General features: G+C 56.5%; 6 protein-coding genes across 6 annotated transcripts; 4 read left to right on the top strand and 2 right to left on the bottom strand.

Moving 5' to 3' along the window:
• Nucleotides 1-145: 145 nt before the first annotated feature.
• BKA78DRAFT_295105 (uncharacterized protein) lies at nt 146-2,011 on the top strand (the record flags this gene model as incomplete). Its single annotated transcript, XM_066886438.1, has 2 exons — nt 146-169; nt 215-2,011. The coding sequence occupies 2 exons, from the start codon at nt 146-148 to the stop codon at nt 2,009-2,011; spliced, it is 1,821 nt and encodes a 606-aa protein (XP_066745969.1).
• A 1,217-nt stretch (nt 2,012-3,228) lies between these two features.
• On the top strand, nt 3,229-4,286 carry BKA78DRAFT_126819 (uncharacterized protein). The gene is made up of 2 exons (XM_066882533.1): nt 3,229-3,300; nt 3,369-4,286. The coding sequence occupies exon 2, from the start codon at nt 3,545-3,547 to the stop codon at nt 4,049-4,051; it is 507 nt and encodes a 168-aa protein (XP_066745968.1). The 5' UTR covers nt 3,229-3,300; nt 3,369-3,544; the 3' UTR covers nt 4,052-4,286.
• Nucleotides 4,287-4,772: 486 nt separating this feature from the next.
• Nucleotides 4,773-7,782, bottom strand: BKA78DRAFT_126797 (uncharacterized protein). Its single transcript, XM_066882532.1, has 3 exons — nt 6,502-7,782; nt 6,320-6,451; nt 4,773-6,271 (listed from the first exon to the last, which is right to left on the bottom strand). Exons 1-3 carry the CDS (start codon nt 7,540-7,542, stop codon nt 4,829-4,831), a joined length of 2,616 nt encoding a protein of 871 aa, XP_066745967.1. The 5' UTR covers nt 7,543-7,782; the 3' UTR covers nt 4,773-4,828.
• Nucleotides 7,783-8,255: 473 nt separating this feature from the next.
• On the bottom strand, nt 8,256-10,035 carry BKA78DRAFT_266392 (inhibitor of growth proteins N-terminal histone-binding-domain-containing protein). The gene is made up of 3 exons (XM_066885470.1): nt 9,707-10,035; nt 9,413-9,660; nt 8,256-9,364 (listed from the first exon to the last, which is right to left on the bottom strand). Exons 1-3 carry the CDS (start codon nt 9,756-9,758, stop codon nt 8,438-8,440), a joined length of 1,227 nt encoding a protein of 408 aa, XP_066745966.1. The 5' UTR covers nt 9,759-10,035; the 3' UTR covers nt 8,256-8,437.
• A 189-nt stretch (nt 10,036-10,224) lies between these two features.
• Nucleotides 10,225-12,094, top strand: BKA78DRAFT_312898 (uncharacterized protein). Its single transcript, XM_066888338.1, has one exon. It carries the CDS (start codon nt 10,513-10,515, stop codon nt 12,007-12,009), a length of 1,497 nt encoding a protein of 498 aa, XP_066745965.1. The 5' UTR covers nt 10,225-10,512; the 3' UTR covers nt 12,010-12,094.
• Nucleotides 12,095-15,040: 2,946 nt separating this feature from the next.
• Nucleotides 15,041-17,600, top strand: BKA78DRAFT_126723 (kinase-like domain-containing protein). Its single transcript, XM_066882531.1, has 4 exons — nt 15,041-15,705; nt 15,829-15,879; nt 15,983-16,227; nt 16,292-17,600. The coding sequence occupies exons 1-4, from the start codon at nt 15,151-15,153 to the stop codon at nt 17,439-17,441; spliced, it is 2,001 nt and encodes a 666-aa protein (XP_066745964.1). The 5' UTR covers nt 15,041-15,150; the 3' UTR covers nt 17,442-17,600.
• Nucleotides 17,601-19,034: the final 1,434 nt, after the last annotated feature.

Below are 19,034 nucleotides of genomic sequence, written 5' to 3'. Positions count from 1 at the left end.
ACTCTTGCGCCCTCTTCATTTTTGTCCTTTTTCTCAAGTCTCGACACCTCCCACCATCCTACGCTCTAGGCCCATCTCAGCCTTGCGTCACATTCGTATGCGCTAGTTTCTGTGCGACCTTGCGCTCACTCCCCGCCGCATCACCATGCCGGGGCATGAGGAGCTACTTGTGAGTGACTTGTCGCCGTACCTTTTGCTCCACTAACTCGACCAGGACATGGGCCTTGATGGCCTCGATAAATTCGTCAACAGCAAATACTACGACAAGGCCTACGACAGCATCCCGGCCGCCAAACGACGCATTTCCCGGCTGAGGCACAGGCGCCGCAGCCGCGGCCAAGCCGACCACCAGCAAGAAGTCGTCGTCGACACTGAAGGTCCTCCTGCTCCCGAGGATGGCGAGTGGGACGGCTTCGTCGCGCGAGGAGGCTCGCTGCGGGGCCAGGACCGAGGGGAGAGTATGGAATTAGTTCGCTACGAAGGAGGGCGTGAAGATGACCGAGAGGCAGCGACACCGCCTCCGCAGCACCATCGGAGGAGCAGCCAGCGCCCAAGGTCCTCCGTCTACGAGCAGGATGTCCGCTTCAGGGATGCGTCTCCTAGGAGCCTGCGCAACCATCGACGGGACCACCACCTCGACGACGCCGCTTCCCTGCGCAGCGGCCCGCGCGAACCGTCCTCCGTCTACCACCAAGACCGCTATAGAGATAAAGAACCCAACTATCGCGTCGAGGCCGAGCACTATGACGACGACTTTGACTCCCGCCCTCTTCGACGTCCCTCGCGCCGGCCCCCTCCTCGCGATCACGATTACCGCGGACGCCCTCGCGACCGCCGCAACAACGTCCCCCGGTCATATGACATTGACCTCTCTGACCGCCAACTGCTGTCGCGAGAGATAATAACAGAAGAATACTGGCCGCCGTGGCAAAATCAGCAGCTACAGCGCCAGCAACAACAAAGACAGCCTCCCCGAGCCCGCTCAGAATACACGCCGGCAGAACTGCCAGACCGCACGCGCGCCCTCTCAGCCAGCGGGCTCGAAGCAAACCGCGAGCCCTTCTCCAACCGCTACTACAAGGACGACACGGACTCGGAGGACGAAATGGCGCGCAACCGCAAAGACTTCACGCGCGCCTACGTCGAAACGAGCGCCTTCAACGACGTCGAAGCCGCGGCCGCGCGCGCAAGCGGCGCCACGGGTCTGGGTCGCATCTCGCCGGCCACAACCTCAGACGCGCCTCGCCGTGCTCGTTCGCGCTCAACCCGCCGTCCCACCTTCGTCGAGCCTCTCCCCTCGCTCCCGCGCAGCCCCATCCCCGGATCCCGCCCCGTCGGCGACTACATGCCGGCACCGCATCCGCGCGCGGCTGTCGCGGCGGGCGCCATGTCGCAGAGCCGCGCGCTCATCTTGCGAAGCGATCGTGACGCCGACCTGGACGGCGCTGCGTCGTCGTCGGCGGTGATGGTGGCACAGCCGCGAGCAGAGGAGCGCAGCGAGCGCGAAGTCCGCTTTCGAGACGGGCCGCGGTCGTTTTCGCACTCGCATCACAGCGTCGATAGGGCGGAGTGGGACGGCGAGCGCGCGCGGCGCGGCAGCGTACGCAGTCTCAACTCGTCAACATTCCCGCGGCGAAGAGAGCGCGAGCGCGAGCGCGAGCGCGACCTGCGCCCTCCGCTCCGAAACACCTCTCCCCCGCTCCCCCGCGGCAGCGGCAGCGCGCGCAGCAGCAGCCGGCCGCCAGTGGGCGGCATTGCATCGACAGCACTGGGGGCGCTGGCGGGCGGATTCGTGGGGACCGAGTTCTCCAAGGGAAACACGCTGGCAACAGTGGCGGCGGCGGTGGTGGGGGCAGTAGGGGCGCACGAGGCGGAGCGCAAGTACGAGAAGAGGCGCGCAAGCCGGACAAGAAGGGAGGATGCGGGGGCGTATGCCGCGTTGGGGAGTGAGCGCGAGCGAGACGAGTGGGATTGGTATCGCCGGAGTAGGGCGAGGAGGAGTAGTCGGTAGGGAGTTGAGGAAGGGAGAGATGTGAGGTGTGAGAGGAGAGAGAAGAAGAAGAAGAAGAAGAAGAAGAAGAAGAGGATGGGCGGTGGGTGAGATGATGCCTGACGCAAGTGAGTGGTCAAGTATTTGAGAGTGAGACGATTGATTGTGTGTGTGTGCTCCCTTTTGCTTCACGCCAGCCAACAGCAACCCTCCCCCTGCCCTTCCTGGCTGGCTTCTCTATTTCCCTCCTCTTCTCCCTGGCCCGTTCTCTCATGGGTCCATTTTCATATCTTTCGGCACATCTCCATTCTCCAGATCTTTCCGTCTTCTCTCCCCTTATCTCCCTGTCTTCTTTCATCGTTGCTCTTTTCTCCTGTCCTGTCCTTCCCAGCATGGCGTCCGTTGGCTTGCGTTGCCTTCCCGTGCAAACGAAAGAGTGAAAAGAGAAGATTTCGCTTATCTCAACTCACTTGACCTTAGCAAGATTGGAATTCTGATGGGAGATCGCTGGAATTGACGCATGAGTGGACGGATGTCAGAGGTCGCCCGCTCGGCTGGATGAAAGGGATTCGACGCATGTCATTACATGTTTATGTGGAGGTGGTGGGCTGGCGATGCCAAGGGAGAGAGAGGGGAGCGAAACGTCGTGTGCGAATTCCTGGGAACACGTTTCTCCAACCTGCTTGCCTGTTTGCTGTCCAGCCAGGAGGGTTTAAGCACAGCCGCAGATTATGTTACTTGGAATGATGACGGAGACGCGGCTTGACTCTCTTTCCTGTCGTCTCTCTTGCCTCTCGAGAATCACGGCATTCGGGCGGCGTGGATATCAGAACACCTAGACAGGCATGGAATCAGGCAGGCGGCACCACAGATGGATTGGATTGGGTACCTTGGGCATGTGTGTGTATGTAATAGATGAGAATAAACTGCAACTGCCGCATGATTGCCATGCTCGAACTGTCCAACCTACCACCCACGCACCAACCAACTAACCCAACTAACCCCTGCTAACTAAACTTTTTTTTTTTTTTCCTCCTTCTACCAGGGTGGTAAGCAACGCAACGCAGCGCATCCAGGGGTGTCAGATTGCATTTCTAAGCTACCAAGTTACTACATTAGGGAACCCAAGGGTTCCCCAAGCATTCAAGGTTCCCAAGGAGCCATCATGTTCAACCATAGGCTTATCCAACCCCTTCACATCCATGCCAATCTCTTCACGCGCTGAGCCCATACTTAACTGATTACTTGTTAATCAGTCTCAGGGCGAACACGCCTAAAAATGAACCCTTTGTATGTAGTAGTCAGTTTCAGTAATATAGGCAACGCAACGCAATTCGACCCCAAGTTGCGCAACGTAATAGTACTGACGATTGCCTAGGGCAACGCAACGCAATTGAGGGGATAGTTGCGTTGCGTTGCTCACCACCCTGATTTCTACTACATATCTACTCCCCTGGTCGTGCGCGCACATCCAACCCTCCACGAAACACAGTCACCAATCAACATTCAGTTTCACGATCAAGTAGGAGCGAGCGGGAGGAGCGAAAGCGCAGAATGGTATATAGTAGCAGCAAGAACGAAAGAGGACAGCCAAGCAAGCTAGCAAATTGGGGGCGGTACTATCATCGCTACAACGGGTGGAAGGCGGAGACTCTGGACGCTGGATCACACTGTGGTATTTTAGGAGCTTCTGAAAAGATGCTGCTGCTGCGGCTCAAAAGGGGAAGGCAAAAGGCAAAAACAACAGACATTATTCGCAGCGGACCTCTAGTAAGGGCGCTGTACTGTAGCGGGCGGGCCGAGAGATATCTGAAAGGGGACGGCGAAGAAGTAACAAAGCTCAAGACATTTTTTGTGGGGAGTACGATGACGAGAAAAGGCAAAGAAGCAAAGCAAGCGAACAGAATCATGTGCCTTTTTTGTGTCCGTCTCAATGTTGGACGGGCTTTCTGCCTTCACCCGAACCCAACAAAAGAAGTCGACTTGAGAAGAAGAAGAGAAAAAGCAAAGACGAGAGAAATTTCCTCCACAATGATCAAAGCGTGTGTCCAGAGTATCTAGCCTGCCGTCCAACTCCTAATCCTGATAGTACAAACAAAGAGGCGAAGACGAAACGAGAGAAATTTAGAAAGGCTTTTTCCCCGACAAAACAGAGAAGAAAGCTTTGGAAGCGACGTACGTACCATTGGCAGTACGAAGCCAGCACGACGAAACCACCGAGCCCCCGAAAGAACCTTCGCGCGCTGGGAAATGCTCACTACAACGACGTAGAGACGGAAAGATGTGGTTGACAATGGGATGTGACGATGATGACAACAACGATGTGACGGGAAAATGGAGGGTACGTGTGTACGTGAGCGCGTAAAAAGGAAGACAGAGGCGCCCCTCGTCCGCTGAAACTGCACTGGCAAGACAAAAAAGACGAAGCAAAAAAAGAGCAAAGCGATCAAAAACGACTATACAAAAAACGACACGAACAGGCTTTACAATATCAGTTAGACACGCATGTAGGCTAGCAAGTGGAAAGAACGATGACGAATATGCGGGGGAGGGGGTGGAGGTGGAGGGCCGGAATGGCCGGGTGCAGAGGGAGGTGGAGGAGGAGGGGGTTTTTCAGGAGAAATGAAAAAGACTTTGATGATGCATGCCACGAGGACGATGCCAAGGATTATCGAGAAGAACAAGCTCAGTGGAGGCTCGGCGGCAGCGAAGAAGGGCGCCTTTAAAAATCATTCGAGACGCTCATGTCTTCGGTCAGGTCGCGGTTGTCGATGCGCTCAACCCGGACAACAAGTTCCTGCAACAGTTAGCGGGAGACGGGTTGGAAAGATCTGGTATTCATACCTTTGTGGCCCGCGCAATCTTAAAGGCGAGCGGCGGAATCTTCTCCCTTTGGATACCCTCGTTATCGCCCGAGGCCTGGACGAGATCCTCGCGGCAGTCTTCGAGCACCTCGACGACAGGCTTGGCGTGCTTTGACAGTGCCGGGTTGTGAACATTCTCAATGGCCTCACGGGTCTTGTAGCTGATCTCATAGACAGTGCGGCTGATTTCATTGACGTGGGTGTCGATGCTGGACTGGGGAAGAGGGCCATTGGAAGGTGCGCTGCGGATGTCCTGGACCAACGGTTGGATGCTGTTGACCAGGTCGGTAGTCTGGTCCTGCAAGTAGGTCTTGATCTCCTCAAGACCACTTGCCTCCCTGACAATGGATCCATTAAGATGTCCATTGGGGGCTGTGGATTTCCTCGAAGACCAAGGGCGGGGAGAACCGGTGACAGAGCGGCTGTATCTGGTCGAATCTATGCTGACGCCGCTTGCGTGACGAGAGTGGCGTCCGTTGGCCATGCCGTAGTAGTCTTTGCTGACATGGGTAGGTCTGGCTTCGACGACCTCGTAATCTTCCTCTCCCGGCTGGGTCGGTCTGATCTTGACAGTCTTGATGAGGTCCACCACCGAAGTGGTAAGATGCGAGGCGGCAGCGTCCAGGAGAGAGACGGGCGAAAGACCAGCAGCAGCGGCATGGTTCTGCGAGGCAGTGATGAGGTTGTTGGCTGTGGCAGAAACGCGAGACTTGAGCTTCTGCTGCTTCTTCGAGTTGCCCTCGTCATCGCTCTCTCCACTCGAAGGATATCCAACCTCGACATCAGCAGTGATGGTCCTCACACAGCTGACAACGTCCTTCATGCACTCAACAACATCTGCTGGATCGGCCTTGCGAGCAGTTTGCAGCAGCTGGTCAATACTGAGCTGGAACTTGGTGACGTGAACGTCCTTGACCATTCCAGCCGGATCGACAATGTTGCCATCCTTGGTATGGATAGAGGCATCCTGGGTGAAATTGGTTCCAGCCGAAGATGCCCGGAGGTGCCTAACCTGGGCCTTTGCGCGGGCAAAACGTGTTTTCCACTCCTTTACCTCGGACTCCAGCTGAGAAACCTGGTTCTGAAGCTTTTCCTCCTTTTCGAGGTGATACGTGCTCCTTTCCGAGAGGGACCGCATTTCCTGGAGGAATTGGAACGCCTCCCGCCGAACATCTTCCGTGGCTTTTTGCTGTTCTTCAAAGTCTGCTTCCAGATCCTCGTAGCGTTGCTTCCAATCGTTGTCCCAATCGGGGCTGCGGTTTTGCTCCAACTTGGTCAACTGAGCTTGCAATTCCCGCGCCTTCTCTTCACTTTCAGCCTTGACTTGCTCAAGCTCAATCCTTAGAGAGTCATTCACTTCCTGTGCGTGTTTCAATTTCTCTTCCATGTCCTCGTCCGTCCCATTTTTGTCGAGGTCCTGTTCAGTGTTAGTGCCAAGCCACGGTGGCAGGGAAAGAGCTCCTACAATATCCCTGCTTTTTTCGTCGGCCTTCAGCTTCTCGATTTCAGAGTCGCGGTCCTTCAGCTTCAACTCGAGCTCCTCAAACTTTTCCTTGAGCTGAACGATTTCCAGGTTCAAGTCTGCGACAACCTTGTCCTATTTTGTGTGAGCCTCGGTATGTTCTTTTAGTGTGGTAGGTGCCTTACGTCCTGAGCCGCAGCGCTCTTCCTGCCAGAGGTTCTTCGGCTGGATCTCCGAACAGCATCCTCTAGCCCAAATGCGTCGTGATCTTCATCGTCATCATCAATGCCGCTGGGATCATCGTCGTCCTCTACCAGTGTGCTCTTGGTGGGGACAATCGTATTCGATTGTGACTGCTTTGCCATTGGGCCTGGAGGTCCTCTACCAGGTCCGCGAGGTCCCGGAGGAGGCCCACGGTAGCCGGGAGGAGGAGGTCCTCTACCCATACTTCCCGAACTTGGTGTTCCCCTTCGTCCCGGGCCCCGACTGCTCGCAACACTTCCTGTGGGACTGCCGGGGACAGACAGCTCTGGGCGATCGACAAAGTGAGGAAAGCGCCTTTCAAGTTCGTAAAAGACGTCGGTTGCGAGCTGGCGAAAGCGCTCAATGGGTAGCGTGGAGAGCTTTTGGCGTGCTTGATTGCGCTTGGGATGGTAATTGCTCTTTGGCGGGAGGAATTTGGGCGTGTCATTGTTCGGATGGTTTGGACCGCCCTTTCTCCGCTCTTCTTCTCTCCGCAGCGACTCATCGTATACGTCTGTACTCAGCTCCTGGAACTGCACCTGCGACAAGCGCAGCAACTTGTCTCTCGCGCGGTTGGGACGTAGATTTCCCTTTTCGTCGCGGAGGTGCGATGCCAAGTAGCCCTTGAGCATGCGGTAGTGGTCCGAGAGCGACTCCTCAATCATCAGGGCTTTCCGGCTCGTTATACTCTCTCGGTCTCGGAGGCTGCGCGCATACAGCCCACCGCCGTCGCTCGAGCGGGCGATGGAACTGGGCGGCGAAGGCTGCCCGTTCGGTCTTGCCAAGCCATTGGGCATCCCTCCTTCGTTGCTAATGGTCGTGTGGATGGAAGCAGGCGGCGTCGCGAGCTGGTTTCGAGGGGTGGGCAGTATGCTGGGCGAGTATAGGCTGTCGATGCCGCCGGTGTAGAGGTTTTTCGAAGGTGGAGACCAGGCGTTGGCATTCTCAACCGAGATGGGGGATACCGGACTGTGACCAGCCATGAAGCCTGCGGTGTTTGGAGTATGCGCTTAGCCGCAACAAGGTCCCCCTGGTGTTCAAGTTGGTGGTTCACAGCGGCGGCAGTCGCGACTTGAAAGCCGATGGCATTCGAAATTCAATGGCGGAGTGAGGAGGCCTCGTCGATATTGAGCACAACAAACCGGCTATGACGCTTGTGCGGTTCAATTGAGCGGCGCTCGTGGTGCAGGACCGGCGGCGCGTGGCGAGGGCGTTAGTTCAGGAACAGCCGTGGCTTGCACAACGGCGCGGACGGGTCGAGCGAATGAAGAGCGCCGGAGCAGTCCACAGCCCACAAGACGGTCGGGAGGTCGAGGTTGAGAAACTGTCAGCAGCAGTGACAGAGTGGGAGCTGTTTGGGAAGGCCCGAGGCGTCAGGGGGCTTGCTTGGTCGGTGGGTCGGCGCAATCGATAGCGGCTGCAAGGGACGAGTTGGGAATATGTAATGTAATTTGTGGCGTGCGATGTTTTGGGGGGTTGGTCCCGGTCGTCAAAATGTCAACAAGAGACCAGACGCGTGCTGTGGCGAGCGACGTTTGAGCGTGTTGGAGGGAAGGGAGAAGGGTGTTGGGGAAAAGGGACAGACAGGGAGGATGTGGACAACCCCAGTCGCAATCATGCTGCTCCGCTCCGACCGTCCGGTGCGCCCCTCTCAGCGGACGCTAGGCACATCTCCGCCAACGCGTATACGGGCTTTGCTTCTAGAACGTCTGCTCAATTGGGCAGTCTGTGATGGGTATAATTTTCGACGTCTACAAATCCTCCGCCTTGCATTCCCTGCTCACCAATCGTGGCCGCGCGCCATCTGCTGCCAGCACCCCTAAGCGAACACCAATCATGACACAAAACCCTCTCCAATCGTCCCTTGCTGACGCAGCCTTACCGGATCTTTTTCTTCTTCTTGTCGTACTTGGAGTTGGGATCGCAAATGGGGCACAGCCACTCGCCCTTGGGTTCCTGCGCCAGCCCCACGCACTCCCAGTGGAACCATTGGATATCGCACTTTGGATTGTCGCACGCGACCATGTCGCCGAAGCTGACGCGCTCGCAAATGCAGTACGCAGTGTCGTCCGCGTCTTCTTCCATGTCGGCGCCATCGTCGTCTGCCGCCCCGTCGTGGCCCAGCGCCGACGCGTCCTCGTCTGAGGCGTCGGCATCACTGAGCATACTCTCGTCATCGCCGGTCGTTGATGGTGATGCCCGCGTGCTGCCCATGAGCCTCCGCGCTGATTTTTTCGAAATGCCTGCCTTGCCAATCTTCTTGCGATTCGCCTTGCCAGGCAGCACCGTTTTGGTCTTTTTCGTTGGACGCGGACCGGCGCTTCCCGCGCGGCTACCTGAGGGCGTTGCCACCTTGGGCGTTCCGGGTCCAATCGAAGACTGGCGTGCCAGCGAGGAACTGGCGGGAGGCAGCGATCCAAGGTGCAGGCGTCGGCGTTTGGTGTCGCTACTGACTGACATTTCACGCTGTCTGTTTTGAGCGGCTGCCAGGTTTGATCCAGGAGGCACGTCGCTTCGATGGAGTATCGTCCCCGAGCCGCCGACGCCCGGAGTGCTGGCGGCTCGTGCTTGGCCAGTAGCATGAGCTAACCGTTGTATCGTCAGAGCTGCCAGCGGTTGGGATGCCTTGGTGTTGGAAAGGGATGGGATAGGGGTGTTGGCTCCTGTTGCACTAGAAGAGACCGGGGGCACGAGGTTTCCAGGAGAATCACGCAGCAGCGAAGGGAGTTGGGGATCATGCGCTATGGAGCCATCTGTAGTCAAGTCCTTGATCTTGATGTCCAGACGCTTCACGTGGCGGTCCAACTGCGCCACGTTAGTTATGCACCGCCATGACAAAAACATGAGACGTACAAGTGAAGCAGCCTTTTCGGCCAGGGCGCATTTCTCTTCCTGGAGCAGTTGGGCCTTGTCGTAGTTTTGGTGGATGATTTTGCTGTAAGGCTCCTCCTTGGGATTCTTCACCAAGCTGGAGTTGAGCTTGACAAATTTCTGTAGGCTCCCGTCATGCCGTTCAATGATGTTGGAACAAGCCTGAATTTGCTGCTCTTTGGCTTGCATTTCTTCGTACAAGTGGGTAACCTCTGCAGGCAAGTTTGCCACTTGAAGGTATAAGCCATTGTAATCATAGCCGGGTGGATTGCATACCATCGTGGATAAACATTTCCAGCACCGAGGCTGGATCGTCGGTGAGGGCCATGACGACCGGTTTTTGAGAGAGAGAAAGCCCCTAGACTCGTGCCAACCGTGGATGGTGATGATGCACGCGAGCAGAACCAAAGAAGATATGACAGTTGATGACGCGAGGGCGGGAATGTGATGGGATGAACCACCTGTTTGATGGCAACAACTTTGGAAACCCAGAAAATTTCGAGGCAAAAGTGATGATTGAAGAGGCGGCCACGACAAGTAGCAGGTAGAGTCGTTTGAAGACCAAAAGTGCTGGCTAGCGCGTTGCCTTTGCTGTTGGTGGAGATGAGGCCTGAATGGTGGTTGGTGATCGCCGCTCAGGACCAGAAAGGCTTCGCATCACGTGAGCAGTCTCAACCCGGTAAAGCGCAACCCCTCAGCCGGGACGGGCTTAGCGCCCTTGCCGGGACCCGCTCGGCCCGTCAATCTCGCTCCATCTCCGAACGATCCCCCAGATCGGTTCCTGTCTCGTTGCACCTGCCGCACCAAACTTCGACATCTCTCAATCTCTCTCACATCACTCCGCCACACTGCAAGCTTTATCCTGTGTCCAACTGATCCCACCCGTTTGGAAGAAACATCTCTCTCGTCACTAAGGGGCCAGCTGTCAAAAGAGACGTCGTCATCTATCCAACCAAGAAAGAGCAGGGAATCATTAATCAGGCCTTTTTGTCGCAACGTTTCGACCCCGTGCTGGCTCTATTTTGGGAGACATCTGTGCTCGAAGCGAGCGCAAGGGCGAAGTCTGCCCAGCTTCCCCGGAAATGGCATTCAACAACGACATTGTGCAGGCATGGGTGGCACCGGACCCGTCGCCGCTCACGACGAGCGTCGAGTATCTCAGCTACAAGCAGCTGAACGCGGCCGACAAGGAGCGCGTCCACCAGATGGAGGCCGAGCAGAATGGAATCGAGCGGCCGCAGGGGTACACGGTGTCGTTCCACTACAACCCCGAGGTGGAGCAGCACCACTTTGGCAGCAAGCATCCGATGAAGCCATGGCGGCTGCAGTTGACCAAGCAGCTGGTGTTTGGATACGGATTGCATTATGCCATGGATCTGAACGAGTCACTGCCGGCTTCCATGTCGGAGCTGGCCCGCTTCCACGACAACGACTATCTCAACTTTTTGCGCTACATCAAGTCGCCAGCCGACATCCAAAAGCGCCACCGCGAAGAACTCAACCGCTACGTCTTCACCGACGAATTCAACGACTGTCCCATCTTTGACGGCATCTGGGACTATGTGACACTATGCACGGGAGCCACGCTGGAGGCGGCACACTCGCTGTCATCGGGGCAGTCCGACATTGCAATATCGTGGTCCGGGGGCCTCCACCACGCTAAGAAGCGACAAGCGTCTGGTTTCTGCTACGTCAACGACATTGTACTGGCCATCCAGCACCTGCTGGAAAAGTACGTGCGGGTGCTGTACATCGACATTGACGTGCACCACGGCGACGGAGTCGAGGCCGCCTTCTTCAACACGGACCGCGTCATGACGCTGTCGTACCACAAGTATGGTGAATTCTTCCCCGGCACAGGCGGGCCGGACGACACGGGACCCAAGGGGTACACGGAGCCCGGGGCCTATTTCTCACTCAACGTGCCGCTCGAAGACGGCATCGACGACAAAGACTACGAGTGGCTCTTCCGGCGCATCACAGGAAAGACGATCGAAGTGTACCGGCCGGAGGTGATAGTGCTGCAATGCGGGGCCGACTCGCTGGGCGGCGACCGGCTGGGCAAGTTCAACCTCAACATCAAGGCGCACGGCAAGTGCGTCGAGTTTGTCAAGAGCCACAACCTGCCCATCCTCATCCTCGGCGGCGGCGGCTACACGCCGCGCAACGTGGCGCGCACGTGGTGCCACGAGACCGCCCTCTGCGTGGGCGCAACCCTCCACGACGAGCTGCCCAGCTTTATCCCGTACCGGCAGGCGTTCGAGGGCCCCTCGCACGGCTCCGGCCTGCTGTACCCGGAGCTCAACATCAAGCGCCTGTCGCACCCCAAGACGTACGAGCGCAAGGACCTCGAGACGTGCGCCGCCCGCTGCGAGGACCAGCTGCGCTGCATCGCCCACCACCCCGTCGTCAGCATGGGGCGCTACCCGCAGCTGGGCACGGTGCTGCGCGCCAAGCAGGAGGTCGACGCCGAGATTCGCGAGGAGCTCGAGGACCGCGGCATCCAGGACGAGGTCAAGCGGCGCAGGATGGAGCGCGCGACGGGGCGCAGGGGCGAGTATAGGAGTATCAACAATTAGATCTTGTGGAGGAGGATATAAATACAACAAAAAGCAGTCCGACCCCCTGTGTATGTCTTTGTGGTGAGAATCGGCGTGTACCGGGCCAATAGTTCCCAACCATTGCCGTCAGTCACACATCATCGAATCACTGAAAAGCAGAACAAAGCCAGTCAAGTATCGACTCGCGAAAATCGTCCATCTTTTTAGGAGACCTCAATATCGTGCTTGAGCAATTGTCATCCCTACATAGCCGTCCTATCCAGCCTAATCCACCAGCCAAATCCAGCTCGTTGTTGGCATCCACAACCCCTTCTCCAATCCACCCACCCACCTACCTACCTACCGACCTATATACCCATCCGTCCTCCACATCATCTCATCTCACCCCATCTCATCCACACCAGACTTGCAGTTTTTGCTTGGTTTGGCAAAGGTCACAACGGTACGTTTTGAAAAGCTGGGGGATGGGGTAGGAGAGGACGAGAGAATGATGTTAATTAAGGGGGGGATTGGGGATGGCGTTGAAGGTACATGTAGGTGGCTGATTAACGTCAGGCAGGTAGATTTTGCGCTGCCTCTGTATTTGTGTGCAGAGTTGAGGGATGGGGGGAAAAAAAAGGAGAGATGGGGGTGTTGTGATGAGAGGGAAGGGAGGGGAGAAAGGGGAGATGGGGCGATGGTTGCTGAGCGGGAGTTCGAGACGGCGGCGTGGCAGTCGTGGCGCGTAGAGGGAGCTGTTGATGGATGGATGGGATGGAAAGATGCGATGTGGTTGTATAGAGGGTAGCTCAATGTGAATTGACACACACGGGGGCAGCATCAAGCTCTGGGATGGAGGAATGTTGTGGGAGAACTTGACTGCTGGCAGGCATTTCGAAGACGGGAAAGCCTCTAGACGCCGAATTGCTGGGAGCAAGTGGAAGAGCTTCGGTGGTCATCGCCACGATATTACAGTACATCCAATACCACGTCCTGTGCTCACGCCAGAATCTTTCGAGGCACATCATTTGCAGATTGCTTTTTCGAATAGGAAAGGCGTTCGTTGTGAAGCAAGAAGAAAGAGAAGCAGGGCAGGGAAGAAGAAGCTTAGTTGTGTCAATCGGCAGGCGTATCCCTTCCTCTCCAACGCACAGCCACCGGCCTGTCGTTGATGCTTTGTTTCATGTCCCGTCAGTCAGCATCGCGCCAGTCGGCCACATGAAAGGACGAGACAACGGCGAGATGCCGAGTTTTTTTTTTTTTTTTTTTTGGCTGCCCTTCGACATGTCGGTAGCCGAGCTGTGGCTGAAGGCCGATGTAGACGAGGGCGCTCGGAAAGGACGCGCGGAGTTTTCCAACGACAACAACGACGGACTGGGGTGAGCGGGCTTAAGGAAGAACAACAGTGGGGGTGGAGAAAGGCGGGTGGGTATTTTGTGCAGTTGTTGTTGAAATGCGACGGGATGCTTGCTTCGCGTGGTGGTCATAGCTCCAGACAGATACGAGACCCTGGGCTGGGGTAGGTGTAGGCAAGAAAAGTCTCTGTGAGGTGTAAGCACATGAGTGGCTGCGACTGTTCCATGTTGACGGCCCGGTTCAGACGGGTACCTAGGCGGGCAAAAAAATTTATGGTTTTGACCCTTCCAAAATCAGTCAGCCGTTCAACAACATGCACAAAATGTGTTGGTGAGTAGTTCCCGGCTCCGGGCTGGCGCTAGTGGATGGCGGCAACGCGGATTCACGAGCATCAGGCCGTTGTTGTCTTGTTGCGCCGGTGCTCGCGCCTCGCGATTGGAGGGGCATAGTTTGGTCCAGCTCAGCTCAGCTCGCGCGCCGGCGGACAGAGGCCGGTTGCGCCGGGATGGTGTTCAGCAGATGGGACTTGTTGGCCAGGAACCTGAGGCCGTGATGTTCATACGAGGAAATAGGAGGGTGTTGACGTAGGTCGGTACAGAGCTGAGCCGGCCTCATGTCAATTCTCACGTCACCAGATTGTCGCAACCTTGGCAGGTGCAGGACTGCGGCGAGGTGAGAGGTTTTGGAGATCGTTTCCGTTTCAACGCGTCTGACGACAGTTGGGCGGGCAGCAAAGTCGACGAGGAGTGAGGAAATAAATGGCTGAGGAGTGAGGACGTCACCATGCGTCGGACCGAGATTGGGCTCAACAGCCACTCGGTCACCACCACTGTCACAGTTGTTGATGGCGGACGATGGAGCGTTCGGTAAGGGATTTGGACGTAGGAATGCAGTGACGTGAGTGATGCGAGTGGCGGTGTTTTCTCTTGTATCCTCATGCCCTGAATCTGGAGATGCGGGCTTACGTCATGCAGGCCCGTTTACACCCTCAGGTTCCTAATGCCTTGGCTGCTGCCACTGCCCGCCTAGGAGTAGGACTTGAATATTCTCAACCTCAGCTAGCCTGTCGCCAGTCGCTGTCCGTCGCGCGTGGCGTCGCCAGCTCTGTACAGGTACGACGGCTAGGTAGATGACCAAGCAGACGGCCAGTCTGGAGCACTTTGCCGCCGGATACGTAAACGTCGTAAAGGTGCTTGACTTGGTTGACTTGTGGCTACTGATCTCCCGCCCGCTCGCCCGCATCAGCTCCTCTTATGCTTGCCAGGCCCCCGAATAGAGCCGCATCAACACCACCATCATCCTTCGCTTTGCATCTGTACCTCTGCCATCCCGTCTTCAGCTTACCCTACCGCCGCCCGCCCCTTGACCGAGTCCTGGCCGCCGCCTCGTCCTACACCTTCCCACTGGGCCGTATCCTTGACTTCAAATTGACGGTTAGAAACCACCAGCACAATGCCCATGATAGAGGTGAGATTGCTCCATGTTCAGAATCAGCCCACGCGACAGGCGTCTTGGTGCCCGTTCTCCATCTGCGTGAGTGTGGCCAAGACGGCCGTGGTCGCTGCCAGCCGAAACGCGCGCCTTGCCATGGAAGAGAACGATGACATCGTTTCCTCCGCCCGCTCCGTCATACCCTCTCCAAGACCAACCCTCACCACGACCACCCCGTCGCTTCCTCCGACACCTCTTCCTCTTTGTCCGCACCCCTCTCCTCATTCGCCCAACAACTCTTCCACCACCACCTCTACTCTCATTTGCCTACCTTACACCTCTTGACGCCCTGTCGCGCCTGCTGCATACCTTGCCTCGACTCTCCCACTAAACATGGCTACCATACAGAACTTCAAAAACTTCCTCCGCCATGGGAAGCAGGCTCGCGCCGCCCACTCGCCTCATGGTGAGCCCACGACAAACGTCTCCACCGTCCACGCACACCAGCAACAGCAGCCGCGCAACTACGCTCCAGCCCAGCCTGAACCCTATGCCCTGAGCGAACCCAACGTCATCGACCACAAGCCGCTCCAGCAAGCACACGTCCCGCAAGCAGATTACTCAGCCGCTGCTGTCAACAACCAAAATGTCGCTGCTCGCGCCGGTGACGCTGCTGCACGAGCCGCGGCAGATCATCACAAAGCACAAGCCGCCGCCAAAGACAAGAAGGGCGCTGCCTACGACCCCCAGGTGCTCGAGCGCATCGTTGCCGAGGAACGCGAGAGCAAGGGCAAGATGCCCAAGTACCCAGGCCTGGACCGATGGATATTGATTGAGAAAATGGGCGACGGCGCCTTTAGCAACGTCTACCGCGCAAAGGACAGCCAGGGCCAATACCCCGAGTGTGCCATCAAGGTCGTCAGAAAGTTTGAGATGAATGCGAACCAGGTGAGTGCACGTCTTTCTTTGATTGCTAGTCTCAGTCGCCAGGCGTCCATGTCCAGTACTTTGGTGTTTATAGCGCGTTTTGTCATCCCTTTGCAACTTGGTGCCAACGTGGTGGTGGCTTAGGGCGACAAACACCTTCATCCGGATGTCAAAAAGGTTCCCAAGACTGTGGAGGTGCGCATCCCACTACTGACTTGCGCGTGCTGGCGGCTGAGATGACACGCATCCCCACCCGTATGTACCTTCCGCTTTGACAGCTGCTAACTCGCTCGCGCAGAGGGCAAACATTCTCAAAGAGGTCCAAATCATGCGGCAATTGGACCATCCCAACATTGTCAAGCTCGTCGACTTTTCCGAGTCGAGACAGTACTACTACATTGTCCTCGAGCTGTGCCCCGGCGGAGAGCTTTTCCACCAAATAGTACGCCTCACGTACTTTAGCGAAAACCTATCGCGTCACGTCATCGTCCAGGTTGCAAAGGCTCTAGAGTACCTGCACGAGGAGGCCGGAGTCGTCCATCGGTTCGTCACGCACCCTGCTTTGTCCCTTGGCTCGCACGACCGTACACTGACGTCATATCCACAGTGACATCAAGCCCGAGAACCTCTTGTTTTACCCAGCACCCTTCGTCCCCACCAAGAACCCCAAGCCCAAGTCTTCTGATGAAGAGGACAAGGTGGACGAGGGCGAGTTTGTCAAGGGTGTTGGTGCTGGTGGCATCGGACTCATCAAGATTGCCGATTTTGGCCTGTCAAAGGTCATCTGGGACAGCCAGACGATGACTCCATGCGGCACCGTTGGTTACACGGCTCCCGAGATCGTCAAGGATGAGCGCTATTCCAAGAGCGTCGACATGTGGGCCCTGGGCTGCGTGCTCTACACGCTCCTGTGTGGCTTCCCTCCCTTTTACGATGAGAGCATCCAGACTCTTACCGAAAAGGTCGCAAGGGGACAGTACACGTTCCTGTCGCCCTGGTGGGACGACATTTCCAAGTCGGCCCAGGACCTCGTGTCACATCTACTGACCGTCGATCCCGAGAAGCGCTATGATATCAAGCAATTCCTCAACCATCCCTGGATCCGCGAGTCTGAGGAAGAGACGCACGCAGCCGCCGATGCGCCCCCGCTAGCGACGCCGCTCCTGAAGCAGCCTTCGGCAGGTCCAAACATCCCGGCCCAACTTGCCTACCTCGACGACATTCCCAGCGCTGGTGGCAGGCGGATGGATTTCCGCTCTCCTGGTGCCGTCAACCTGCGCGAGGTATTTGACGTGAGTTATGCAGTGCACAGGCAAGAGGAGGAAGGCAAGCGCCGCAAAAACTTCAAGCAAGGGTACCGCGGCGCCAATCCCATGAATAGCCTCAACGCTCTCGACGAAGAAGACTTGTACGAAGAGGAGGAGGAAGCTAGCCAGAGTGCACCTTACAACGCCAACGCGACCGACTTGCCCGCCAAGCTGCCAAAGAGCCAGGCTGCCGATGTCAGCGGCATGGAGCAAAAGATGAAAAACACTTCGCTTAGCGCGGCGGCGCAGGCACGGCAGCAGGCAACAAGTGCTGCAGGTCAACGAGGATATGGTCAGCATTCGCCCACCGTAGCAGCCGCTGCAAAGCGCCAGGTCCGCAACAAGGGCCCCTTTGAGCTGAGCCTCGACAACGCGACGCTTCTCGGTAGGCGGCAGCGGAAGCCCGAGCCCAGCAGCTTGCGCGAGCAAGTTGCGGCGACGGGGCCCTGAACAACACTCTGCTAGTCAATACGTTCCTTACACACAACTCCACTCCCTCGTAGCACTTCATCATCGCTTGGATAGATGAAGATCGACTGGCATTCTCAGAATCCGACAGATGCCAATCGGTAGCAAGCGTGCGCATGCGCAAACCAGACGACTGACTTTTCTCTTCTTTCCATCGGAGCGCTCTGGCTCGACTCGGCATTGCCAACACCAGTTCGCGATAGACAACCACATCATCACCATGATATTCAGCCTTTCTACCGGCTTGTCTTCCCGCCTCCTTGTTTGGAGTTTGAGCAGCACGCACGCTTTCCACTACGATGCATCTCACTATCCCACCACCATGGAACGGCAGGGGTTTACGGGGAATGGAACGGAGACACAGCCGCAGAAAATCAAGGAGCAGAAGGGCATGGCAACAATCGAGGAGGATTGATACACCCACTCTTATTTTTCTTGCCCCTTCTTCAAGCAAAGTGCAGCTTCTCATCACACAGTAGTATGGTATGGCTACGGGCAAGGCAAGGACACGGCGCTTTCCTTTGGACTCTTTTTTTTTTTTCCGTCTCTTTTCCCATTCTCTCTGCTTGAGGGGTTTGTAGCGAGTCTCTGTTTTTTTTGTCTCTTCTTTTCCCAGCTTATTTCCCCTTCTTCTTGACTTTCTGTTGCGAGACTACCACAGCGTTTTTACTTGTTGTCATGGAGAAGATGGACCGACAGTGTGCAGGCAAAGAGAGAAGTGGAAAGGTGCGCGATGCGAAACGGTCAGTAGTACGTAGGCAAATAGGAAGAGTGATGGGCCATGGAAAGTGGTTTGAAACCCGCATCGTCACCGACGCGATATGGAAACTTGTGATGATGTACCTGTACACGAGTTCGCGTACCGAATTGCCTGTTTGGCACCAACGGCAGTAAAAGTGACGCGCAGCAGACGGGGGATTTGTCAGATGCGGGGTTGCTTGCTTGCTTGCCCCGGGGGCCTTGTCGCAGAGGTAGGTAATGTATCTGCTAGTTGTCCACAGATTGTCTCAGATGTCTTTGGTGCGTTCAATGGAAAGGATGAGGACAGCGGCGACATGGATGACGCCATTGGCGTAATTGGGCTAGGTGCTCGAAGTCGTGGTGCAATTGACTCTATTAGGTTCGGGACGGGACGGACGAGAGCTTGGGTGGTGCGTGCGTGCGGTGGGAAAAAGATATATACCAGACTTCCCATCTTTCCCAACTCTTATTGGTCCTTTGATGCTTGAACTGGTTCGTCCATACAACCTTGTCATTGATCTTTTCATCTTCTGGCTACATAGGTACATCACCGCTTAAAAGGTACCAATCAATCCAGCTCGCGCACGGTTTTTCATCGCAGCACAAAGACAAAGGCAGACGACGAGCATCTAGACGTCGACTCTGACCAAACGAACACTTTGCTCCAATTTTTTATCGCCACCACCTACCATCAACGCGTACCTACGACGCTCCAAGACGTCTCCAAACACAACCACCAGCCGTCGACCCTCCGGTCTCGCACTCTCGCACTCTCTCCCGCTCCTCCTCGCCCTCGCCATCGCCATCGCAGCTTTCCTCGCCACCACCCCACCA

The sequence above is a fragment of the Phyllosticta capitalensis genome, assembly GCF_038381095.1.
Source record: "Phyllosticta capitalensis strain CBS 128856 chromosome Unknown BKA78scaffold_4, whole genome shotgun sequence".
Lineage (NCBI taxonomy): Eukaryota > Fungi > Ascomycota > Dothideomycetes > Botryosphaeriales > Phyllostictaceae > Phyllosticta > Phyllosticta capitalensis.
Note: the sequence above shows the minus strand (reverse complement) of the source record. Positions and strands in the feature narration are given on the sequence as shown.

Coding starts and splice junctions, on each gene's coding strand:
- BKA78DRAFT_126797 (XM_066882532.1), bottom strand. CDS start 7,542: ATGGCTGGTCACAGTCCGGTATCCCCCATCTCGGTTGAGAATGCCAAC. Junction 6,452..6,501: donor AGAGCGCTGCGGCTCAGGAC/GTAAGGCACCTA, acceptor CACACAAAATAG/GACAAGGTTGTCGCAGACTT. Junction 6,272..6,319: donor ACGAAAAAAGCAGGGATATT/GTAGGAGCTCTT, acceptor AACACTGAACAG/GACCTCGACAAAAATGGGAC.
- BKA78DRAFT_312898 (XM_066888338.1), top strand. CDS start 10,513: ATGGCATTCAACAACGACATTGTGCAGGCATGGGTGGCACCGGACCCG.
- BKA78DRAFT_126819 (XM_066882533.1), top strand. CDS start 3,545: ATGGTATATAGTAGCAGCAAGAACGAAAGAGGACAGCCAAGCAAGCTA.
- BKA78DRAFT_266392 (XM_066885470.1), bottom strand. CDS start 9,758: ATGGCCCTCACCGACGATCCAGCCTCGGTGCTGGAAATGTTTATCCAC. Junction 9,661..9,706: donor GGAAATGTTTATCCACGATG/GTATGCAATCCA, acceptor TATACCTTCAAG/TGGCAAACTTGCCTGCAGAG. Junction 9,365..9,412: donor CCGAAAAGGCTGCTTCACTT/GTACGTCTCATG, acceptor AACGTGGCGCAG/TTGGACCGCCACGTGAAGCG.
- BKA78DRAFT_126723 (XM_066882531.1), top strand. CDS start 15,151: ATGGCTACCATACAGAACTTCAAAAACTTCCTCCGCCATGGGAAGCAG. Junction 15,706..15,828: donor TTGAGATGAATGCGAACCAG/GTGAGTGCACGT, acceptor GTGGTGGCTTAG/GGCGACAAACACCTTCATCC. Junction 15,880..15,982: donor AGGTTCCCAAGACTGTGGAG/GTGCGCATCCCA, acceptor TCGCTCGCGCAG/AGGGCAAACATTCTCAAAGA.